The 27,725-nt window shown below is 36.2% G+C and overlaps 1 protein-coding gene across 1 annotated transcript in view; it reads right to left on the bottom strand.

Annotated features, from left to right (window-relative positions):
* LOC145970838 (headcase protein-like) overlaps positions 1 to 27,725 on the bottom strand; it is a 164,977-nt gene that overhangs the window by 131,525 nt on the left and 5,727 nt on the right. Inside the window, exon 2 of the mRNA XM_083097843.1 lies at positions 926 to 1,022. Coding sequence (XP_082953969.1) covers positions 926 to 1,022 — 97 coding nt within the window. The remainder of the gene's footprint in view (positions 1 to 925; positions 1,023 to 27,725) is intronic.

Raw genomic sequence — 27,725 nt, forward strand, 5'->3', positions numbered from 1 at the left:
TTTTCATCATTATTTAAATTTATTTTGCAAGCAACAAATTCGGAACTTGGATATTTTGAAAGCAACAAATTCAAACTATGTCTCAATACCAAATTTAAGCGAGCAACAAATTTTTTTCTAGTAGTTTACTCTTGTAGCTCTGCACGCTGTGAAAGGTTTTTCATCATTATTTAAATTTATTTTACAAGCAACAAATTCGGAACTTGGATATTTCGAAAGCAACAAATTCAAACTATATCTCAATACCAAATTTAAGCGAGCAACAAATTTTTTCTGATAGTTTACTCTTGTAACTTTGCACGCTGTGAAAGGTTTTCAGCTATTGTTTAAATTTATTTTGCAAGCAACAAATTCGAAACTTGGATATTTCGAAAGCAACAAATTCAATCTATATTCCAATATCAAATTTAAGTGAGCAACAAATTTTTTTTTGATAGTTTACTCTTGTAACTCTGCACGCTGTGAAAGGTTTTTCATCATTATTTAAATTTATTTTGCAAGCAACAAATTGAATATTTTAAGAGCAACAAATTAGCAACAAATTTTTATATTATTATTACGTATAATTTTGTTGTTACATATATTGTTCCGCTAACTTAATCTTCCTTTAGCGGAACATGATTTTTTTTTTTAAATTACAGAGCAACAAATTTTTTTCTTTGGCAACTTTTTAGCAACAAATGAGCAACAAATAAAAATATCAATTATAATTGATTCCGCCCATTTTGTTCCGCTAACTTATAAGACGTAGTATTTTGTTTTGATATATTCCACGCGATATATATGTATATCTCGCATGTTGTGTAATCGCCAACGATTCATCACGTCGGTTTATTTCGTTAACAAAGCAGTGTGTCGTAATTTATACGCTTCATAAGCGAAACTTCCGTCGCGTCAAAAAGTAGCGAGATAATTAATTACTCACCTTGATGTGGTAGGAGTTGAGTTTGGTGCGGGGCAGACTGTTGAAAGCGCTGAAATCTAGACGACGGGAGAAGATGCCGTTGGCGCCACAGCTTTGTCTGCAAGCGGACAAAACGGGATTATTTGCAAGATATTAAACAGATGTACGTTATGTGCATTACTAAATGCGACATTAATTTATATTAATTTATACATCACGTGTATATATTATCTGTATTTCTTGCACGCGTTCCATTCTACATCCACACCTATTTTCGAAAATCGATGCTTGTTACGTTAAATATGGACATTGATATCGAACGACACGGGTCACCAGGATCGTAAACGAACCCTTTAAAGGGCTTCCAAAACGAAAAAGTGTTCCAGTGAATTTTTCGCAATTCATAATAACCCCGGACCCTCGGCCTCTCGCTTGACAACTTTCTCCCCCAAGGATGCCAGTATATGACCCTCGTCCTGCGAGCCATGCTTCTTTTATACATGTGCGACGATGAAAACGAAATACCTTTAATTGTAAGTACGTATTCGCACGTACGTGTGTCGCTTTTTACTCGAACTTGTATCAATTGTCATAGAAAAAAATCGAAAAGTTCAAGTTTCTCGAGTACAAAAATTCTGTCTTGAGATGAAAGCGTACTAAAGATCAATTACGCGGTAAATTTCATTAAATAAAAAAATATTGATTTATCTCAAACATTCCAAGCATTTTCAATTCTTGAATTATTTTTAGATAAATAGAAAAGATCACATTTTCGCAATAAATCAAAATTAATTCGAGATATAAAACTTTTCTATTCGTGATTTTTCTTAGTGTCGTTTGAATTATAATATATTAGAATTATTATTATTATTATTATTATTAAAATTTTAAATTATAATTACAAGACAACATTAAATATTATATATTACCAACTTCGTTAGAACTTGCAAGTTAAAATTAACGCTCGGTGATAGAGAAGTAAATCAATAATTATATTTATAGATGTACATTTCTGATGCCTTCATAAACAACTGTTGCGCAACGTTCGACATAACAAGTCAACGGCGCTCCAGCTGACGACGATGTAGAAGAAATTCCGCGATAGGCAAATTAAAACGATAAAATAGAACGATAACAGGCGCCAGTGAGGTGGCTCGAGGATACCTAGCACGGAACGGGAATTACGACGACGACCATAATAGTCGGTTCGAGCTGTGCAACATAGTTGCGTCACCAGGAAGACGAGCGGGCAGGCGGCGAGCGATAGGCGTCAACATAGTAGCAAGCACGTCTTATAAGTTAGCGGAACAAAATGGGCGGAATCAATTATAATTGATATTTTTATTTGTTGCTCATTTGTTGCTAAAAAGTTGCCAAAGAAAAAAATTTGTTGCTCTGTAATTTAAAAAAAAAAATCATGTTCCGCTAAAGGAAGATTAAGTTAGCGGAACAATATATATAACAACAAAATTATACGTAATAATAATATAAAAATTTGTTGCTAATTTGTTGCTCTTAAAATATTCAATTTGTTGCTTGCAAAATAAATTTAAACAATAGCGGAAAAGTTTTCACAGCGAGCAAAGTTACAAGAGTAAACTATCAGAAAAAAATGTGTTGCTCGCTTAAATTTGATATTGAGATATTATTTGAATTTGTTGCTCTCGAAATATCCAAGTTTCGAATTTGTTGCTCGCGCAATAAGTTTAAATAATGATGAGAAACCTTTCACAGCGCACAAAGCTACAAGAGTAAACTACTAGAAAAAAATTTGTTGCTCGCTTAAATTTGGTATTGAGATATTATTTAAATTTGTTGCTCTCGAAATATCCAAGTTTCGAATTTGTTACTCGCGCCATAAGTTTAAATAATGATGAGAAACCTTTCACAGCGTGCAAAGCTACAAGAGTAAACTACTAGAAAAAAATGTGTTGCTCGCTTAAATTGGGTATTGAGATATAGTTTGAATTTGTTGCTTTCGAAATATCCAAGTTCCGAATTTGTTGCTTGCAAAATAAATTTAAATAATGATGAAAAACCTTTCACAGCGTGCAGAGCTACAAGAGTAAACTACTAGAAAAAAATTTGTTGCTCGCTTAAATTTGGTATTGAGACATAGTTTGAATTTGTTGCTTTCAAAATATCCAAGTTCCGAATTTGTTGCTTGCAAAATAAATTTAAATAATGATGAAAAACCTTTCACAGCGTGCAGAGCTACAAGAGTAAACTATCAAAAATAAATTTGTTGCTCCCTTAAATTTGATATTGGAATATAGGTTGAATTTGTTGCTCTCGAAATATCCAAGTTTCGAATTTGTTGCAATAAGTTTAAATAATAAACAAATTAAATTACAAGAATATGTATATGACGATACAATAACAATTAATAAGATTTATATGGCCTTGAATACTTGTGCCAAATATATTAAGTAAAAATTCAGTCAATATGTTTTCGATGTAATTTAAACTTTGCACGCTGTGAAAGGTTTTTCGTTATTGTTTAAATTTATTTTGCAACCAACAAATTCGGAACTTGGATATTTCGAAAGCAACAAATTCAACCTATATTCCAATATCAAATTTAAGTGAGCAACAAATTTTTTTTTGATAGTTTACTCTTGTAGCTCTGCACGCTGTGAAAGGTTTTTCATCATTATTTAAATTTATATTGCAAGCAACAAATTCGGAACTTGGATATTTTGAAAGCAACAAATTCAAACTATATCTCAATACCAAATTTAAGCGAGCAACAAATTTTTTTCTAGTAGTTTACTCTTGTAGCTCTGCACGCTGTGAAAGGTTTTTCATCATTATTTAAATTTATTTTGCAAGCAACAAATTCGGAACTTGGATATTTCGAAAGCAACAAATTCAAACTATATCTCAATACCAAATTTAAGCGAGCAACAAATTTTTTTCTGATAGTTTACTCTTGTAACTTTGCTCGCTGTGAAAAGTTTTCCGCTATTGTTTAAATTTATTTTGCAAGCAACAAATTGAATATTTTAAGAGCAACAAATTAGCAACAAATTTTTATATTATTATTACGTATAATTTTGTTGTTATATATATTGTTCCGCTAACTTAATCTTCCTTTAGCGGAACATGATTTTTTTTAAAAAATGACAGAGCAACAAATTTTTTTCTTTGGCAACTTTTTAGCAACAAATGAGCAACAAATAAAAATATCAATTATAATTGATTCCGCCCATTTTGTTCCGCTAACTTATAAGATGTGTAGCAAGCCAGGGTGGGGTGGATAGAGTGGGGAACCCGCGACCTTGGCCTCCACTCTAGCGAGACCGTCCCTCTATCGCCGCATGTATTGGTTATGTTTGGCAATGTCAGTCCAGGGTCACGAAAATATTGCGCACTGTCGAAGGCAGGCGACCGTTTTTCGCGAAGAAAACACTCGCTCGCGTTATGCAATGTGTCACTCATTCGATATCTAGCTCTGTTATCGGAGAGTAATGCTTCTCGCAATCTTGTTACATTCGATCTTTTTTCAATGAATTTTAAAGTACTTTCGCTAAGATAAATTGTTGAAGTATCTAATTCACATCTGACATCATCATGGTTTTGAATCGGCAATTGTTATTTTTCTGAATTTGAGCTACTCTTTGATCGAAAGACACTATAATTGTGGCCACAACTTTGTATATTAATCTCTTAATAAATGCGAAGGTTCCACAAAGTGCTCCTACACAAAAATACGTATATTAAAAATTAATTTCATTAAAATAAATATTTAAAATTCTAATATTTAAATTCTTAGAAACTAATTAAACGTTTTTCTAAGGATAAATCGAATTAATTTAAAAATTCCATATTGCAACAAAGTAAAGTTTAGTCTGTTTTGTCGTACTTGTAACATCATCAGCGCCAGATTTGTAATGCTTCTAATCATCGCAACAGAGCAGTAAACACAACACATGTTTAATTTTAATAGTCTATTCTAATGTATCAGACGCGATAAACATGTGTCTATTCTACACTGTGAGAATTGCTGAATATTTTCCGCATATTCGGTTATCTAACCAAGCTCAATATTTTTTATAGCGTGCATCTCATTATAGATTTAAGTTCTTCATTAAATCATCCAATGATAGAATTTATATTGGTCGGTTATGTGTGTATATTAAACGGACTCGATGACTAACAACGTTATATAACATGTTGTTACGAAAACTCGATTGCGACAGAGTAGTGTAGTAGCGTCGCATACGTACATATACATTCGGTCCTACTAGCTTAACAGAGGTACATAGATGAAACGTTCACACGAAGTAAATAGTGTTGTTTACTTCGCATTGCTGCGATTAGTCAACAATGTAGACAAGAGCCGATAAACGCGAGGAAGGCGCCGCGGCGCCGTTTCTTTTTTTTGCGCCGCTACTTGGCAGCTCGCTGCACGTTGAAAACACACGTGAATAGTCGCGCGAGCAAGTTGTTGTCGATACATGTCACGTCATTAGCATATTTAAAATTAACTTGATAAAAATACTTGACAAAAATATCCCGAAAATTACTGGACAGAAAAACAAGACAGGATTATTACCCTCGAAATATTGCACACGAATCACTGGAAAATTCCTTTTCGACTCGATTGCTCGAAAAATTTTCAAATATATTAATTGTAAAATCTAGACATTTTTCCGATATAATTCTTATTATATCTTCCTCGACCTCTCCCACGAGTTACACATTTCGAGCGAGAATCGAGAGCGTACGTTGAACCAAACAGGCTTTGTAAAAATATATAGGAAGTACGCCAACGGCCAACTTTCGTTTTCAACGCGAGGCATTCGAGGCATTCCTCGCATTCGACTGGGAGGACGATCGTAAAAAAAGAAATGGTACGCGCTGGAAGTCCGGAATAAAAATAAGAAGCTGGCGGTACACGTGAAAGCCATTAAGTTGGACGTAACGGCGGGGAAAAAAATACTAGCCTGCAGTCCAATTTAGTGCGCACTAACCGGTTTCCGTAGTTAGCATATGCACACACTCGCCGCGCTATCTGAGAATGGTATCTGCCGCGTGCGCTGATGCAAGAAAGTTATTATCTAACCTTGACGCGACTCCAATACAACTCGACGACTCACCCGCGAGCCTCCAAATTCTTCGCGAGCACACATGTTGCGAAAATAAAAAACGAAATCCTAGTTGTTATTGTCGGTCGAGGTGGCGCGAAAAAAAAGAGGAAAGAAAAAACACGAGAAAAAAAAGCAGCGGTGGAACCGACGTGTTATTATTAGCGCGAACGTAACTGCGCGAAATATTTTCAAGCGCGTTATAGATACGTAGAGCCGAGGTGATTAATCGCCTATTTGAGTAACGCTATTGGCGAACCGTGAAATACATCTTAATCCCGCTCGATTAATCGCAGCGCCGAACTGTTTATACGCACGAATCACTTTTTATAACGAGAGTGCTTGACGAACAGACGTATCAAATGTTATTGCACGATATCAATGTTTTGCGACCGTCAGGATTAATCGCGAGATAATTTCCGAGAAAAAAAATCATTAATAATATAATACGTGCAATATATAAATAGATATAACAATTCCGTAGATAACACGGCGCAAGAAAATTCCGACAGCAAATATTTCCCAGCTCGATAACGATCATTTTACAAGACTGTGATAAATCTTGTGCCAATCGACGTGTCTCTCATTAAATAAGTATAATATATTTATTAATTAATATATTAATTATATATTGTATATAATTTATTATAATTTATATTATAATTATATATTATAATTAATATATTAATAATTAATAATTAATATATTAATACGTCGAAAAGAAGAGAGATTAATATTAATACGATTTGCACCTGCCTCGTACTCTCGAGATGCCTCATGACCGAGAAACGAACGTCTCCAAGTCACAAACATCTGGCTTAGTTTAAGCGTAGGACGTCACACATATAACAACGTCGCAGTAATAGCATCGTAAAGTGTACGACTTACATGTCGCGCGTTCGACGCCGCGAGGCTCGGTCTAACATTGTTGCGCAAGCGACACACAAAAGAGCCGTCAGATACGGACGAACGGATTGGTTTTCGTAACCAAACACCGGTGTATCGAGTGCGGTCGGTACATCTCGCACAGTGACGGATTACGTTTCTGGGAAGTGTTTCGCACTCGAAACTTCTCCCCCCCACCCCTCCCATTGAATAATTACGCTATCAAGGCGCTTATAAGATCATCGTGGCAATCGCCTCGTGTTGCGCGCTCCTGGCCTCTCTCTCTCTCCGTCTCCCTCTTATCCCAAGCCGGCGGCGAATCATTCGCGATTTATTATGTCGGCCGCCGACCGCGAGTTAGTCAGCGATTCCGAGAATTGCGTCGTTCGTTCGCGGTAATATCGCTCTCGCAGAGGCGTTTCCCCGCTTCCCCGCTGGAAATAGCGGTGAGCCGAGCTAATACCAGGTCGCCGCGTAATCTTTATCCGAGTCTTTATCTCTGGCAAACACGGCGCGCGTGCAGCGGCGATAACGATTATTGACGAACGACTCGCGAATGCATGCAAAGTTGTTGTCGAGAAAAAGAAGGTCCACGCGGCGACATGTTTTCACGCGCTCGCGACGCAGATACGCGCTGCGGTTATGCAACTCGTCACGTTTATCGTTGACCGCTCGACACGGTCCTGACCTATCGCAATATATCAGCCGATTACGCTCTAATTTGTTATCGCGGATTAATGGATTCGATATACAAATTGAATCGATAATGGATCGCGCGGAAGAGGCTCGTCTTTGAACAAAAATGACCGCATTCGGCAATTTTTTGTTCTTTCAAGACACGTTACTGCCAGAGCATGATCGATGATATCATCGGAAATATATATGTAGCGGTAGATGTACGGAAAAATCGCGGTAGTTGTAGGGGATTATCGTGCTAGATTATTTCAGGCGACTTACGTCAGCGTGCTTTATCGAATGCCTGACCTAGACAATACCTATTCTATAAAGAGAAGAGATGTTAACTTTGGGCGACAAAACTCTATTTTGAGAAAGAATCTAAATATAAAAGGTGTGTGTGTGAGGTTAGCGTATCATTTTGTGAAAAATCATAAATAATTAAGAGTTCCAGCTTTATTTACAATAGTTCTAGAGTTCTTGATAGTTTAAACAAATACTTCTAGTGATTAAAGCAAAAAAAATGCCTTAGGACAAACTGATATGTCAACTTTACGCAGCATATCACTTTGTCCTATATTTTCCTTATCAATAATTGTTCAAATTTAAAAGATTTATAGTTCTACACGAGTTCTAAGAAGTTCTGCCTTTTAAATTAAAAAAATATTAAATAGAACAAAATGAAGAAACCTCTCATCTATATGATGTATACAGATGATATGCTGGCCGTATTTCGGTAGTTCTGATTATTCTAAAACATTTCTCGTATAGTTCTGGGCATGTTCATTGCCTTTCCAAAGAGTTCTAGTGATAAAAATAATTAAACAATTTTTTAAACAATTTTTTTACCCAAAAAACGAGCATCTTCGAGTATAGAGGTGATATGCTGGTCATAATTCGACAGTTCTGTTTATTCTAAAACAGTTCTCGTATAGTTCTGGGCATGTTCATTGCCTTTCCAAAGAGTTCGTGATAAAAATAATTAGAAAATTTTTTAATTAATTTTTTTACTTGAAAAACGAGCATCTTCGAGATGCCCAGAACTATACGAGAACTGTTTTAGAATAAACAGAACTGTCGAATTACGACCAGCATATCACCTCTATACTCGAAGATGCTCGTTTTTTGGGTAAAAAAATTGCTTAAAAAATTTTCTAATTATTTTCATAACTAGAACTCTTTGGAAAAGTCATTAATATGCTCAGAACTATGCGGGAACTGTTTTAGAATAAACAGAACTGTCGAATTACATACAGCATATCACGTCTATACTCGAAGATGCTCGTTTTTCAAGTACAAAAATTGATTAAAAAATTTTCTAATTATTTTTATCACTAGAACTCTTTAAAAAGGCAATGAACATGTCCAGAACTATACGAGAACTGTTTTAGAATAAACAGAACTGTCGAATTATGACCAGCATATCACCTCTATACTCAGAGAGGCTCGTTTTTTGGGTAAAAAAATTGTTTCAAAAATTTTCTAATTATTTTCATAACTAGAACTCTTTGGAAAAGTCATTAATATGCTCAGAACTATGCGAGAACTGTTTTAGAATAAACAGAACTGTCGAATTACGTACAGCATATCATCTCTATGCTCGAAGATGCTCGTTTTTGGGGTAAAAAAATTGTTTAAAAAATTGTTTAATTATTTTTATCACTAGAACTCTTTGGAAAGGCAATGAACATGCCCAGAAGTATACGAAAACTGTTTTAGAGAATAAACAGAACTACCGAAATACGGCCAGCATATCATCTGTATACATCATATAGATGAGAGGTTTCTTCATTTTGTTCTATTTAATATTTTTTTAATTTAAAAGGCAGAACTCTTCTTAGAACTCATGTATAACTATAAAACTTTTAAATTTGAACAATTATTGATAAGGAAAATATCATAGGACGAAGTGATATGCTGCGTGAAGTTGGCATATCAGTTTGTCCTAAGGCATTTTCTTTGCTTTAATCACTAGAACTATTTGTTTAAACTATCAAAAACTCTAGAACTATTGTAAATAAAGCCAGAACTCTTAATTATTTATAATTTTCCACAAAATGATACGCTAACTTCACACACACATATAAAAGATCTAAAAAATTACTAAAATGTTTTCCAAAAAAAAGTTGAATTATTTTATTTATTATATATTTTAAAATATTATAAAGATTTGAAGTTTTTAAATACTTATATTTTGTTAAATTATTTTTTATATAAAAAAAGTAAATTCGTACAAGTATTTTAATATTCTTTTCCACGATACATAACAAGTTCACAAATATGTAAAATCTGCATTTACGAAACATCATGTAAACTTATTCGAGTCATTAAAATTTAGCAACACGCATCAAGAAACCTGATAGCGGATTTTTATAGAAACAGGAAACTCTTATTAAATCATCGGATCACCTAGAGACTTATACAAACATATTAGTTCCACCTTTATCATATTCTGTCGCGACGCTGACGAATCTGTTTCGATCGCGTAAGAAATTCTTTTTTACGAAAAAGAAAAAAAAACGAGTTTTCTGTAAGCTTTGATAAAAATGCATCGAAAGGCAACGTTAGAAAAATTAATATTTTTATTGCTTCAATATTCTATTTAAATCAATTTCTATTTAAAATCAATCTGTATATTTATATAAAATTTGAAACATGTGATTCATTGATTCGCGCGTTGTATGTCGCAAATTAAAATACTTTAATGTTTTTGTACTCACAATTTAGTGTCAAAAGTGATCGCTTGACTGTACGTTTTATTTATTTAGTGTAAATATACCATATATATGACTGTACGTTTTATTTATTTAGTGTAAATATACCATATATATGTATATATAGTCGATATTATCGTGAATCAAGTGTCACATTCAAGGATAGATGTGAAGTATGACTACGTGACCATGTCCATAAACAAGTTAAAGATTGAAATGCTATCGTTTGAAGTGTCTATTAATAGATCGACTCAGTCCAGTTTATGTTGATTGGCCATTTTGCCAGCAAGAAAATGAAAGAATGACCGCAAAAATCGCCCGTTTCGTGGACCTCGAGTTTTGATACGATTTTGGTGGTAAATGATTGTATACAATCATCAAACATTCATCCCCTAAAAATTTCGAATCGAGCATACCTTTTATTGCTGAGATATGAAGGATTGAAGTTGGTATTATTCACGAATGAAGGGTACGCCATTTTACACGTTCAACACAAGATACTTTAAGGTTATTTCTAAATGACCTTCACAATTTTGACTTAAACGTCGATTTGAGGTCACGATAAATTAGTCTTCTAACAGATAAACAAATCTTATCTGAAACATTTTTTGATATGAGAAATAACCTCGAGGTATTTTGTGTTGAACGGATAAAATGGCATACCCTTCATTGATGTATAGTGACCAATTTAACCCCTCATATCTCAGTAATAAAAGGCTATGCTCAATCTGAAATTTTCAGAGGATTGATGTTCCATGATGTACAATTATTTACCGCCAAAATCGACTCAAACTTCGATGTCCACGAAACGAGCGATTTTAGGCCTGTTTTTGCGGTCATTCTTTATTTAAACTCGCAATGTTTTTTTGTCGATCTTTTTGTGCACTAATATACAAATATATATGTACATAACAATATCTATTTTATATTTTTAGTTTCTAATTATTTCTCTCATACTCTTGATGAAAAAACGTTTCAAGGCAGTTTCTGTACAGGCATTTTTCCAAGTGGAACACATCTTGTTTACGCTTACTGGTTGTTATTTACGAGCACAAAGATCTAAAAAAAGCCGAAAACTAAAATGCTGGCGCAAAACTCAAGACGAAACAATATTCGTAAATGTTGTATTGGTATTGAAAATTTTCGAAAGTTTTAAATCTTGTCTTGATCTTTAATAAAACTTTAGCAAAAATGTGTTACTTTTATTAACAATTTTTATTTATTGAGTACTTATTTAAAATAATATATTGAATTTAATCTTTATATTATAATATATAATTTAAGATAAAATTATTACTATGTGTCATTTGTTTACTACCCAATATATGTTATCTTTACGAAAATGTATAATAGTTGCAGGCAATGATGCCAAAATGCAGACGCAGCTCGGATACGCATAATTAGAGAAACGCGTACATGTATACATAAAATTTTATGTAGCTAAATAAATGTGTAAAATTTTTTATATTGTTTATTATATTAATTTATATTGTTTCTAAATTTTTAAATATCAATGCTCTTATTTTTAAAATTTTTTAAATTTGTATAATAATGATTTTTTTATCTAATTTACAAAGATATTTTAGCTTTTATTTTAATCAATAATCTTGACAATTTTATCTCGACAATTTATTGTCTTGAAAATTAATCACAAATTTCGTCTTGATCTTGTTTCAAATTTCGAGACGGGATAAAATTAAGACTTAATCTTAGTATTTTGTGCGACCCTAGAATGAAAGTGAAACTTGGCGTGGTAATTCAACGATATTTTTTTCACTAGAGTCTTTATCGCATTTTTGCGCAGTTGAGCGATAACACACTCGTGAGATGGCCTCTTCCGTCACCGGCTTCGCACACACGTGCACAACTATATGACATCCGGTATATAGAATACACACCTACATACATATATCAACAAATACATTACGCGAAAGAAACTAAGCGCCACTGGGCGTGATCGCGAATGATACACTCACACACACACGCATGTATGCCTATCTCTTTTACTCTCTAAATTTCTTAGAGTGAAAATGCACTCGACAAGAGAAAAGCTGTGACAAGAAAAAAGGAGGTTAATCGGCTTTTACACCGACAATGAGATAACATGCTGTGTGCGATGTTCAGCTTCGATTAATTCAAGTAAAAAGCAATGATTGCTTCTCATTTCAACTAATCGAAGCTTCACGTCATATACGTAACGTGTTATCTTATTATTAGTAAAAGACGGCTTAGAATCTCACTTCCTAAGAGTGAATCTGTTCACTTGTAATTGAGTGAAAAATAACTTGACGAAAGTGATGACTCCACTCTGATTGAGTGAATTATTCACTTCAAACCGAGTGACACATTCACTTTACGTTCAGAGTTAAACAGTTCACTTTTGTGAAAAGTGAATGTTCACTAATTACGAGTGGCAGTATTTTCACTATCACTTGGAGTGAATATTCACTCGTTTGGAGTTAGATTTCACTCTAAGAAATTTAGAGAGTATGTACGTGTGCATGAATCGGACCGTGTTAGTGATACCGGAATGCAGAGCCACGGTAAAATAAAGATCTCGCACGACCGCGAAGAAGTCGACCCGATAAGACTTCGCCGAAGATGTCCAAGGATGGAGATAAATTCCGCGAAATCGTTAATATTCAAAAGAGCCGAGTAGGATAAAATTATGCTTATTTTCCTAGCAAGTAAACCGAGCGTTATTGATTCAGGATGCATTAGGTTGATAAGATTAATGCACTCTCTAAAAGTGAATCAGTGAAAATATCACTAATTTAAACAGTAAAATAAGATTTCACTGAGAATCAGTGAGTATTTTACTGATTTTCAGTGGAAACGCTTATTTTTTTGTTATTTTATCTTATATCTCACTGATTATGGTCAGTTAAAATAAAATTCACTGTAAAACAGTAATCGCTAGTTCGTTCGTTTACCGGTACGATCGCTATCTCTCTCGTATTTAGTTTTAGTCATAAGAATTATATAGTTTGCAAAGAGCGACAGATAAAATTAAAAATATTACTTCGATTTAATTTGAGATATTAAATCGATCTTATGAGTCGGACAAATAAATGTCTGGCGACTTAATGAAAATTATTCGTTCGTTATCTACTTGAAATAGCAAGTTCAATATGCATGTAATATATAAATAAAATAAAATTTTTAATATAATAAATATTTAGTAAATACAAATAAAATTTTTAATTTTATATGAAATAGATAGAGAGATGAATTGTAGTTTAATATTACTGACAATAACGAAAGAAATATTACTGATATTGAGAAATATTACTGACTGAAATAGTCAAAATTATTAACTGATTCTTTCAATAAAATATCACTGATTTACAGTGCTGTACAACTGCTGTAATTAGTGACTATTTACTGTTTTTCAGTGATAATAATACACTGATTCACTTTTAGAGAGTATAGTTCGATGATTGATCAATGAAACTCGATTGTAACAAGTAATGGAAACAAATTATTAAAAACAAGCTACTTAATTGACAAATGGCTCACAAGTCAAAGCATGAATGCTAAAGATAGTCTTGTATCAGCTATTATCCACTTCACTGAAGTAGCGGCATCATTAATTTTCTCCGCTTATGAAACTTGTCTAGCAAGCTGTCGGAAACAAAAATTAAAAATATTTTCGACGGGTAATAAGTAAGATCGGTAGTATAATTCTAGGAATTATACAACATGAGATATACAAAAAAAACTCACATATACAACATTGTTAATGTTGCACGGTATTTCTAAATTAATCGACAATTTATCTTCAATCAATAACATTTTATAAATTCCTTTGAGACTTATAATAAAATATTTCTTCACAAAGGATGAAGAAAAATTTTTTATAAAATAATCTGTATAATGTATGTAATCTTATTATTTATAAAATTGATTGAAAGTTGATACGAAATACTTACCGTGCTTTGACGGAATATACTATTTTCGTATCCCGTCTTTGTCAACGCAGTGACGAGCCGAGGATTGACGAAGTGTTTAAATTACAGAGATCAAAGCACGCGCAAAGTTCATTGTTAACATACGAGAGAGGATAGGATGAGCACACAGAGATGGTTATCGGTAAGCCGAAAGCGTTCAGAAGGGATTGCCGGGTAACGAGATAGCATCAGAGGAGAGACTGAGAGATAGAGAGAGAGGATCGACTTATAGATAAATAGATTCGGTGTCTTGCGTCCTCGCGATGTCCTTGAACGCAGCGGATGAGACTCCTGAATTCGCTTCACGAATTACTTACGAAGCACGTGAGGATCTTGCTAAAGACGTGCCAGCCAGCTGCCACGTGCGGTTTCCACGGACGGTGACAACGATGACGAACACCACGTCGTCTCTTGTACATACGTGAGCCTACTCCGTGGTGCTGTGAAAAGGAGAATCTTCTACGGCTCGGGACTTAAATCCCCCTAAAACGGGTCGCAGGTGTGCGTTAATGAGTCGAGCAACGATAATGGAAACGACGCCACAGCTAAACGTCAGACACAATGGATCGACTAACCCAAGCCGGCCGGCCAGCAGTTCTAGCCGCTCGATGTCGCGTGAAAATTTGTACAAGCTGCTTCTTCTTTAGCACTTAACCCATCCTGGGAAACTTACTTCGCGCGAACAAAGTAAACGCGTTTGAATTTCGTGCGTTCCTTTCCCACAGCATTCAAACACTTCAAAGCCGCGATAATATCTCCCCAAAAAGAAATATAGTACAAGAAATATCCCATGTATTTCCGAATCTTATGAATTTTTAATCTCCTTTTCTTTAGACTTTTTACTCGAAACTAATTTCAGAATTCCGATTTGCTGAGTCTAATGATATAATTATTATAGCACTAAATATAGTGACTTTTTCCATCGAAGATAAATTCTTGACATAACGTCATTTTTCTGCCAAAAATGATACTGGAACGTAAAGCCAGCGGAGAAAAAAAATCGGAGACCGGTTCTGCGATTTCTATCTATTAATAGACGACATAAACACTGCGGAATGATGATACGCGGAGAAGAAAAACAAGCTTCACGGATGACAGCCACGGGGAGACATTGATGGCCGCCGGTTGTCGGTTACGTGCGTCGAATCACGATGCGGAATCCCCCCCGGTGCATTCGTTCGCGAGAGCGAACCTGCATGTTCTCGATTTAATTGTATGCTAATGCCGCGTGCTCGATCCAAGCGTGAAAGCCGTGGTTGCTGCAGATCCTCCCCCCTGCCCCCCCCCCCGCCGTTCATTAATTAAACGAGGATCGAGAGGTGGGGTCTCGATCCGCGATTCGTCATCGCGTCTAATCTCGCCAGATATTCATTAATCGATACGAAAGAGCTTATTTATAACGCTTCGAAAAAAATATGAGAATAAATCACTCGCGTTGAATCTCGCAAGTATTTTTCGCGACAGGCGCGACATTAACTCTTGTATCTTGGACGCGTAGATTTTTTTTTTCTCGCGAGCAAATGTGTAATGTGTCGAAATGCCACTTGCGAGATGTCACTTTCGCCGTTATTAATCTATGTCACGGTAGCGACACGTGTCTAAATGTTGCAAACAACTTCGGCGCATCAGTCGTAATATATTTTCTTCCTCTCTCGTGTCAAAATACTCGCGTCTTATCCCCACGCGATGTATCGTTATGCGACCCCGTGTGTGCACAAAGCCCGTCCCTCGCGGCTATCGAATTATCGGAGCAAGAGTATCGAACGGTACCGGAAAAAGCATCGTGCAAAGTACAGGCTGAAATTGTTTATATACCGAGGGATGAATCCGTCAAACACGCACGTTCGCAAATATAGCGAGCCTCCTACTCTCCGATATATCCCTCTCATTCTCTGTGTTTCGTTAAATCCTGTCCGAGATCGAAACGAAGCTTTTGTCGCCGACACGAGCCGTCTTTGAGGGTCAATGTCAGCGACATACTGTCGATGGCGAGAGCACAGTGGACGATGCTTGGAAGGGCACGATTTCGAGTGTCATGTTCAGGAACGCGTTCCACTCTACCCTTCCCCTCTTTTCATTTGGAGAGAGAGAGAATATCGGTTCAATTGTTGCCATGCTTTGTGCGACGTGCACTCGACTAACTCGTCACCAAAGCCATCACTGGCGAATCGAGGGAGAAAAGCGAATATGACAATCGTGGGAGACTGCGTCTACGAAAAATACAACTAGTTATGCAGCGTAACAAATTGTCATAATTCGTATATAAAACTATCAATTAATAGAGCTGATATTTTCATGTTACAATCAAACAGAATAAATTATCATCTTGTGTATGGCAAATTTTTGACGGCATATCTTATAAAATAATATTTTATAAAATTTATAATTTAAAAAAAGCGTGCATTTTTGACTTTTATACATGTAAACCGAAGACTCAAAATTTACACTGAGAAAAATTGTTTGATTGTACCAACAAGACGTATATGATTGAAGGCATTTTGGTTAAATCAAACAAGAATTTCTAGTTATCATGATAAGACTTGATTTTTTATAACTAGAACGTTTAATAGATTTTACTATAAGGATCTGGTTAATATTTTCTGGTTGAATCTATAAAATATCTTGTTACATTAACTTCTTTGCTTGCCGCTAGGCGGCGAGCCACTCTTAACTTAACTCGTATTCAATATTTGCCATGAAATGTATATAAAGAACTAGTATTAACATTAAATCCAAGGTATATTTTCTTTTCTCTTACGAGCAGTAGTGCCAGAAAGAGGGTGCTAGCTCTCTGATCGTGTGTGTTTGAGCTGCATCCTCTTCTTGCATCACTGTTTCATCAGTTTAATTTCTAACAAACTGAATTTAAAATAATTTATTCAATAATCTGGATTGAATTTATCCAATAATCTTGTTGGAATTCAGAATATTAAACAGACTTTTGAAATTAGATGGAAAAAATTTTAGACGACTTGGTGCTGGTGAGTTTAGTATTATTAACCAGAAAATTTGGTAAATTTAACAGCAAGAAATTAATCAGAATCATCTAGTAATTCTTACAAGAATTCTGGTTCGTCCGTTTTCCAACAAACATACTGGTTGAATCTACCAGAATTCTAATTAATGCAACCAGATTTTTTTCTCAGTGTACGGATACGGATTTAGTTTTATGGCACGTGTGGAATCACGAAATATATCGGTTCCTCAAACTTCACTTGGATTTAACCAGACTGAGAAAATCGTATTACTCGACGGCGAGTATCGATGGAAGCTGCACCGGGAGAATCGAGGCAAAAAAATGTCGAGGACGAGAGCCATCCAATAAACCGAAATAGAGTCGGCGGATAAGGAGCTTTTTTTCTCGCCGGGGCACGTACGCGCGTGAGAAAAAGGAAGTCCAACGATCGTGTAAGGAGGTCCTTGTAAGCGGACTTATCCCCGACGCGATAACGGACCTCGAATGAATCTCGCCAAAGAGAGAAGATTACCTGAGAACTCGTCTAAAGGTTAATCCCCTCCCCTCCCTCGAGCCCTTCCCTTCTTATTATATGTAGTTATATAACGCGGGGAACTGCCATCCTCCGGATTATATGCTCACGTGCTCCAGAAAGCACGAATTCAGATTTTCAAGAGACAGAGAAACACGAGTACTCCCCAAGCCTCTCGTAATCATTTCCTCTCGCGTATATAAAATTCTCATTAATTCGTATCTCTCGTCGGACTTGGCTGGAAATAATGTAGACTGTCGACAATTTTAATAGTATGTTTAAAAAAATATATATCGAGGAAATTATTTAATGTTAAAAATTTTATACGCCCAGCGCATTGTTTTCAAGTTAATTATAATATCGCAAATGCAATAATAGAATTATTCTGATACATATCTCATCGAATATGTCAAAAACAAATACCTTATTAGACTCGAATGAACAATCCATTATACACACGATAAATATTGTATAACCAATTAATATAGAATATATAATATATTGCACACACACTCCCCCCCCCCCACACACACACAAAAGTGTAGTATATTAAATTAAATAATAGAAGAGTAATAGAATAATAGAAGAGGAAAAAACAAAAGATTTCGTTATCATGATTAATAATGGTTTGTAAATTTTGTCTGGCAAACTTTCCCGGCGCGCGTACTCGAAAAACACATACGAGCGCGGTTGTTTATCATTGTTTAATTATTGCGTGATACATTATCAAGCACCTCCAAATATAAACATCATGTGGGACAAACCACCCGCTTTCTATCACGTACTATTGTACACACCATAGATGAGAGAAAGAGATGAGAGATAGAAAAAGAGGGAAACGTTTCCGCCGCTATAATTAAATGTGGCTGGTAAAAGTTTCCTGTATTTTTTTCGACACGCGTACTCGCAAACTGCATACGAGCGCCGTACGAACAGTAAAGCGTATCATGCACGCGAGGAAGAGCGAGATGCGTGTCTCTTTCAGTCCTGAACGAGACCAACGCGACGTTAACAAACCAATTAGCAGTAAACCACCCCCAGACCGACAATAATATACACACTCGTGCGCAGAGTAACATGTACGAATGCGAGGAAACACGCGAGTCTTTCTCGTCTCGTTTCTCCTCTTCTGCTCGTCCTCCTCTTTAACTCGCTTCCGACGAGACGGCGGGATGAAAGAAGTGGAAGAGGGCGAAAGACGTGCGCGGAGGATAACGGTATCGCGTAAATAAGGATCCTGCGCCGAGTCCGACGAGCCGGCTGGCGTTTTAGGCCGGTGATTTAGCCGGCGAATTATTGCGCGGACGCGATAGTGTTTGTCTAGCGAGCGTGTTTGCGACAACATCTCCCTCCTTTTGTCGCCTGCCGCCGCCTAAGGCGGACGACTCGTAAAAAAGGTGATGTAAAGGAGTCGCGAGAAAACAGAGGTGAGGAGGAGGGAAGGAGAGGGGCACGAGATTGAAATTTAACCGAAGTCGAGTGATTCCTACGGGAGAACTTTGCGCTATCGAAGAAGCTTTGAGATATACAGCTGTCTGCTGTCTCTCTCGGGAAACGGAAGCGACAGATTCGTCGACTGCGATGCAATACATTTCAACTGCGATTGTCAACCTCGATGACGCGCGAGTCTATATTCGTCGGGGATTTCCGAGAGATTTCAATTAGCGCATTCGAGACATGTGCACGATCGATATTGTTTTGCGATTCATTTTCTAGCACTCGACGCTTGCAAAGTCGATTCAATTAAATGCATATTACGAGTTCATAAGAGCTCAACGAATATCGTTTAATATATCGTACAATTCTAATGGAAGTAATTTCATTTCTCTCGATTTTATTCGATAAAGCAAATCGAAACATTATATAGATTACATTGTTTTGTATAGTAATTAAATATGAACAGTGCACTCTCTAAAAGTGAATCAATGAAAATATCACTAATTTAAACAGTAAAATAAGATTTCACTGAGAATCAGTGAGTATTTTACTGATTTTCAGTGGAAACGCTTATTTTTTTGTTATTTTATCTTATATCTCACTAATTATGGTCAGTTAAAATAAAATTCACTGTAAAACCAGTAAATTTCACTGTAAAACCAGTAATCGCTAATTCGTTCGTTTACCGGTACGATCGCTATCTCTCTCGTATTTAGTTTTAGTCATAAGAATTATATAAAGTTTGCAAAGAGCGACAGATAAAATTAAAAATATTACTTCGATTTAATTTCAGATATTAAATCGATCTTATGAGTCGGACAAATAAATGTCTGGCGACTTAATGAAAATTATTCGTTCGTTATCTACTTAAAATAGCAAGTTCAATATGCATGTAATATAAATAAAATAAAATTTTTAATATAATAAATATTTAGTAAATATAAATAAAATTTTTAATTTTATATGAAATAGAGAGATGAATTGTAGTTTAATATTACTGACAATAACGAAAGAAATATTACTGATATTGTGAAATACAAACAGTCAAAATTATTACCTGATTCTTTCAATAAAATATCACTGATTTACAGTGCTGTACTTATAACTGCTGTAATTAGTGACTATTTACTGTTTTTCAGTGATAATACACTGATTCACTTTTAGAGAGCACGTATTGAATCGAAAAGATTGGAGATTACTTTTCTTTAATTTTTTAAATTTCACAAAAGTATTGTGCAATATATCCTTGTATTAAAAAGATATTACTCCAGACAGATAGATGAGAAGTTGATGTGGCATTCTTAACACAAACCATGTTGAAAAGTCGAGATAATAGCATCGCGAGGTAAAACGAAAGTTGCTGCTACCTTTTGACACATATTCAATGTATCCTTACCAACTTGGGAAAACAGTATATCCTGATATCGAATTACGTATTCCGTAGCGCGCTCATGTAACGTTATAATATCGCAAAGTCTCTCTTTCTCTCTCTCCCTCTCTATCTGTCGAGACAATGAGAGGGTCCGGAGCAATCTTCCACAAGAAATTCGAGCCCGGATCGAGTCACGATGGTCGACACGAATTATGATCGTCGAAAAAACGACCGTTGGAAAGTTTCGCCGATGCGAAAACGATTTCTGTTATCGCTCGTAACGCATAAAATACCTATTCGCCTTTAATCCGTATTCATGTTTTCTTCCTATCACATTCAATATTTCATAATGATATATTCTGACTATATTTAACACGAAAAAACAACTGTTTTATTCTCATGTATCACGTATATTTATATTAAACAATCTATTATCTAAAACTATATTTAAATCATTGCTTGATTTTAATATCAATTGTGTTTACATTTCTACATATGCATCTTTAATATATAGATATTAATTTATTCACTAGTAGTTTTAAAGAGATTCTGTACTATTTTCGTAAAAAAAAAATTATATCAAATATTAAAAAAAAGAAAAAAAAATTATCTAAACAAAGCATTATATCGATATTAAAATTAACGTTAAATGTAGTAAATCGATATATTTAAATAGTGCAATAAGTATAAAAAACTGTAAAAAACCAAAAGTATAAAAAAAGATACGTAATAAATTTCTGTTATTTAAAATTCGCACTCTCTCGCGTTGCAGCGTCCAATCGAAAATGCGATTGCAAGCCCGACTGATTTTCTCCGTGCGATAATTATTAGGGCGGGGAAAAAAGTTTTGAGAAACGCGTCTCACGCAAAAGCGAAATGCAATTTCCTTAATTACTGCAATTTAGCAAGCAGACCGAAAATACGACATCGCCGTAACTTACCGCCCATCGCACATCGCGCGAACCTAACGTAATTAAATTCGTGTTCGAGGAATGTAATTTTTAAATCATTATCGTTTCTCTTTCTGAAAGTCGTGAGCGTGTGAAAGTCTTCCACCAAGAGACCACGATTATTCGGCTTATCACCTTGAGAAGCTTATCGTTTCTGGAATTCCTGTTACAAGTTTTACTAGTTTTCACGGCCAAGTGCTAATTTTGCCTAAAGATAGCGGGTTCGTGTGGAACATGTTCAACTTCCACATCCGAGAAAACTTTCAAGTACGCGAGATTATAAAAGTTCAAATAATTACGTAGCGTATGTTTAAACATATTTGCTCAAATAAATTAAATTAGAATTAATAATTTATTATTTGTCCAGTAGCTATTGCATATTTAAGGCAATTTCCTAGATATTATTATGTGCAACTATAAACTGAATTAATTTATTTATCAAACGAATAAGCATGAATTTAAATCGTATTCCGCCAACTATTTTTCTTCTACAGTTTTACATTTAATTTTTTATTTATTTCTCAGACACTTTATTCTTTTATACAATCTAAAATTAATTTCATTAAGATCGATTCTTTAGATTATATAAAAAACAGAAAAAGAATTATACCGTCGTCATTTACACGATCGGCAACAAATTGTGATGCTTCAAAAGTTATATTGCATCTAAAGTATAACCTTGATTTTTTAACGCAATTTGTATTCATGGCGATCTTACTGCGGGCTTTGAACGTGCGAGCTCGTCGACGCGATAAAATTTCGCCTTCGCGAAAAACTGCGCCGAAACGTACGAAGTAGGAAACCGTACGAGGAGACCAACGGAAGAAATACAAAGAGGAAAGAAAGAGGATAGAATGGCTCGGCTGCAGTTCATGAATGTTAATGACATACACCAGCAGTCGGGCGCGTTCTTCTCCCCCTCGCCCTCCCTCCCTCTCTCTCCTCCCCCCCCACCCCACCCATCTCGCGCGATCCAAACGCATATTTGCATGAATTTGGCAAACAGCTCGTTACGAATGCGACGAATGCCGTATACGCGCGTGCGTGTAAACGTGAGCGCGCGCGTAAAACGCGTGTGTTTAGGTCAACGTGTGAAGGCCGTTCGGCGCCTTCCGCTCATCCGAGAGTTGAATGCGAAATGGAATTAATTTTTTTGGCTCGTAATTACCACGCCTTGTCACGAAGCCTTGCTTGAGAATCGTTGACTGGGTTCATTATCATCCCGACCTTCGCATCGATTATCTCGCGTGCCGGAAAAAACATATTCCGCACATTACGTCACTTGAAATTTTGCAAATGCTCTGTTTAACTTCCTGTAGCGATAAATATCACGACGAATACCAAATACAACGTCGATGATTGTAAGCGAGGAGAGTCCTTCAATTTTATTTCGCTTCTCTTTTTTTACATCGACTTTTTCCCGCCGAGCTCGGGCGGAGGCTGTTTAGCGAAACATGCGCTTTTAATAAATTGGTATTATTATTAACGTCCTACGCCGAGGGAGGGATAAAAGTTTCAGCTTCGCGGTGGTGCACCGCGGGTGTTAGACGTAATGAAGTCTAATCCCTTTATAAACTCGCCTTCTTCTCCTATCCACGCTAGAACGGTAAAAAACACAACGTACCTTCGTTTAACAAAAAAGTCATTTCAACGCGCACCGTGCGGAAATTACTTGCGCGCTATCTGCAAAAATGAAGATAGGATAAAAAGGACGTCGTCGTCCTTTCATCTCGCGCGGTACAACTGTCGCTTGCAGTTGGAGATGACAAAACTTTTCGTAATATCGAGCAATATTCGAGAATTCCTCAACGATTTTTCTCCATCGTCGAGAATTTATAAAGGATGCATCTCTGAGAAATATTTGTTTTCTTATCTTTATTCGTATTAATTAGAATATTGAATTTGTTCGTTGAAGTAACGTGAGAACCTTAAAAAAAGAAAGAAAATTAATATAAAGGTTATTAAGATATTGCTAAAGGATTATCGGTGTTTTCAGCCAATTATACATCTATATTTCCGGAATATCGATATTACTTTGATACCTCTCATTAGTCGCGCTGCCTTTCTTTAATTGGAACATCCACGGCCCCGCTGCTGTGCACGGAATGTCTTATTTGGGAAGAGGGGAAAAAAAACGCGACCGATAATAACGCGAGAATTCTGTTGGATTTGTCGACGAGGCGGGAACGAGAGAGCGTATCCCCTCGGAGGGAATTTAATTAAGAGCAACTTCCACCTTTTCAAAAAGAAACACGCGCGCGAGAGGGAAGAACATCTCGCCCCGTCATCTTTAAGGCATCCTTGGGGCGTTCTCGGCCTCAGGGTCGGGGTTCAGGGTCAATCCCCAAACTCGTTGCTCCTCTCTCTCTCGATTCCCCTGCTGCCGGCTTACTTCTACCATTACTTCGCGATTCTTTACAGGAGATGTCGTCTCCGCTGCAGGCGGATGCGATTACGAGCGCAAATGGCGCTTTTTCTTGCACAAGCATTCGGCTTTAATCGACATAAATCAACAATGGCATTGTGTTAAAAAATACGTTAAAGAGACTCGCCGCTTTAATATTCGTTCAACTTATATTCATGACAGATTTCGAGAGAGAAGATGCAATATAATACTTTGTATTATATCGGTATATAATTAGAAGAATGAGAATGGTCGTATTTAACGTTGTTAAACACAAGGTTGAATTTGAAAAATCTGACAGATCGCTGGTGTCACGCACCTTTCTACGGATACACGTTTTCCCGGTTTTACGCCAGTCGACGTAACGATGCTTATTGATATCGATACGTGTGATATATCGCTATAAATTGCACGGACGTGATCGTGTAGGCGATTATCAGCGTTCGTAATGTATATAAGCGCGGCGCGAACAGAGATAGAGATAGAGAGAGAGAGGAGAGGCAATTCGTTTGCGGAACGCAATCGACTGCGCGAGCGTTAATCCATACGCGTCCGCTCCAAGCTTGCAATTATAGATAGATTAATCACGATCACGCACATGCGATCAACAGCTCTGCAATTTGACTACCTCTTCGCCTGTCCCACTCACTTTCGAATGATACAAATAATATAATGGAACTAATTTGCTCGACAATCTCAAATGTAAATTTTCTCGCGTATCACGAGATCATTCGTTCCGAATACACTTGAATTTTAACGAAATCTCCGACAACGAGAACGCAATCGCGATTAGCGCCTATCTCGTGTCGAGCAAATATGTTTCCGCATGAATGCCGAATAGAATGAAGGCGCAAAAGCGTAACGAGTAACTTGACGTAGCGCGCCCAAGGAAGGAGAATTATCTAAAAATTATTGGCTACACGCTTTTCCGAGAAGTGCAATCCCGTATTCGCTATCCCGATTTAACTGCTACGGACGCAATTTAAGATACCTTATCGTTATCTAGTAAACCTAGACTCTATCTGACGTTCTCGAGAAAGAATTCGCGTCCGCGAGATGAATACAACGTATAAATTCGCGATATTATTCCTCGGCAATTTTTTCCGCAACGTGTTTCGTGCCTACAGAACTCGTAAATTCAATGCACGCTTTGTCAGAGAAACTTCGCAGTATCCAAGTGCAAGAAATAGAAAATAACTATACGAGTGCACACAAATTAGATTGAAACTAATTCGAAAAATGCCTGCATAAAGGTATCTACAATTTTAATTTTTTTCACATTTAGAAAATCAATCTGAATATTTAATTTATTTGTAACATCCTTAAATTTTTCCCTTGGCAATAGATGTGCCTCTCTATAATTTATACGCTTATGGTTTATCCGTTTAAATATAAAAGCCATTAGATTATTACGAGGAGGGGAGACTCGAAATATTAGATCCCTTACGACCTTTTTAATAGTTTACGAGTGTTTGTATCTCTGTTACGTCTAGACTGGATCGCGACAAAGAGAAGCAAAATACAGATGAAATTTATAAAGCCGCAAAAAACTGCCCGATACGCCCCCCGATAAATATTTACGCATGAAAGATGTCGCGCGAGAAAACATTTGCGGGATACTTTTCGAGGGGAGTAAACGTCTACGAATAGCCATGGAACGTTTCTCTCGCGATTTATTCTCGGTTAAAATCCGAATATTTTCTCTACTACTGTTGCTCGTCGCGCATCAGCAACGGCAGGAATTTATAGAGATCGCGCGCCGGTTATTTCAAAGATATAATAATCCGTAATGGTGCAAAGGTAGCGAGAAGACGGGAAACCAAAAGGCCGGGACCCAGGGGAAACCATTATCATGTATGTGCACGCTTATAAATTGGCGGAACGCATTCCCGGGGATAGTATCCTGATATTGCGCAATAAACGGAAGGAGAAATACGTTCCTCTTCTTTCGCTTGTGCGCTGCGTTATATTCATAACGATCCTGAGAATTCGCAATCAACGTCCGTGCGGTCGCGATATCGTATCTCTGCTCGATGAGGTCCCTTTTACGAGAACGGGATGCAAGATTTTTAAAATAAAGATGAGCTCATATTTGCTATTGTAGCACCGAAAAAATTTCAATTAAGCTCCGTACCGAGCAAATGCACCTTGACCTTTACACATTGTCCGTAATTCCTTCTTGTAATTGAAGAATATGAAACGCGGTGAATGTGTCAGGAGGACAGTAGTCTCCGGAACAAAGAAAATTCGCGCGGAAAATTTATGCGCTCGCTAAACTTTACGCCTCCGCGATAACGACGTAATTATATTGGAAATAAGAGCGTTAAATGTATGCCGAGATTGTATCGATATACCATAATCTACTTTCATATAAATGCAAATAAACGCTTTATCGAAATATCAAATGTAAGAAATTGTTGCCCAACAAATGTTGCACTTAATACTATTTGCAGAAAGATTTCTTCTCGCAAAACATATAACTTAATAATACCTATAATAATAATAATAAAAATTCTCTGAGAGAAAATAATTTATATTTTAATAAATATTATATATTCAGAATAATTATATATTAAGAATATTATATTATATATTAAGAAATTACAATAAAATATAAATTATTCTTAATATATAATATTATAATATTCTTAATATATTATCCTAAATATATAATATTTCTTAAAACATAAATCTCTTGGAGAATTTTTTTCAATACACTAGATGAATCATAAAACGCGTTTCAATCGTAAAAAATGTATATACAAAGAAAAGAGGGACAGATGGCATCAATTAAAAACCTCGACCACGGAAAAAAGAAAATGCATAAGTTAGATACCGAGGGAAATACTCGAGGGAATCTATACAAGCCGTCTGTTGTAGCCGAACGCGCAGGGGCTGAGCGGAGATTTTTTTCGATGACGCCAAAGGAACACGAATGTAACCGAGCGCCGGTTTTAGTGGCATCCTCTCAACGTTTCTCTGCCTCTTTAAATGCATGGTAGCGTGATTCCATGCAGTTGGCCTTGGAAGCTGCTAGAGCGTTCAGGCTCCTCCTCGCTCGGTGGCCCTGAGAAGGTGGCCACGGTCAAGGTTACAAGCGTCCTCCGCCCCTTCTCTCCCTCGCCTACCGTTGCTTCTTCTCGTCGACCAACGTTAGCAATCACGCGGTTACACACGTATACACACGCACTCAAACCCGAACGTGATCCTCGCGCGCGAGCGATCTAAACTCGCCGTTGCATCTTGGTGCACGTGCACTCGCCTCGACATATCGCCCCGATGCGATCGGAACGAAAATGAAATCGAACTACGCAAAATCCAGAATTGCTAATCATTGTAATCGAACAAAATACACGATTTGAATATCAGCGATATTAATGCTTCTCGCAATAATAATGAATTATTTATTAGTATTTAAAAAATTCCTGACAATAGGCTGTCATATCAGAAGCGGCATTAAGTCGAATTATGTATGCTGCTACACGGAGAAAATTTTATATCAAAGATTACTATAATGTGGTAGTAGCTGCGGACCATCGAGAATTTATAAGCTTAAATGCTATAGTCATTATTGTAAAAACAAGAAAGCAACGTAATTTTTACACTTTCTCATAGTAGAAATTATTATGTTTTAAAGCAAAACTTGCTGGATAAAAGTTAGTATTGAAAAGAAAAATAAAAAATATATACAAAGTCAATTTTTACTGTATACTATAGTAAAAATTAACTCTTCCCACCTTAGAATATGGCTTGAGTGTCGGTTTAACAAAAATTACTTTACTTATGTGATAAAAAACAATGTTGCCATAGTAAAAGTTACGTCAAAATCATGTACTAGTTGTTAAGAAATCGGAGA

This window comes from Camponotus vicinus, unplaced genomic scaffold (assembly GCF_025532165.1).
Source record: "Camponotus vicinus isolate PSW18456_S1 unplaced genomic scaffold, iyCamVici1.0 SCAF_4, whole genome shotgun sequence".
Lineage (NCBI taxonomy): Eukaryota > Metazoa > Arthropoda > Insecta > Hymenoptera > Formicidae > Camponotus > Camponotus vicinus.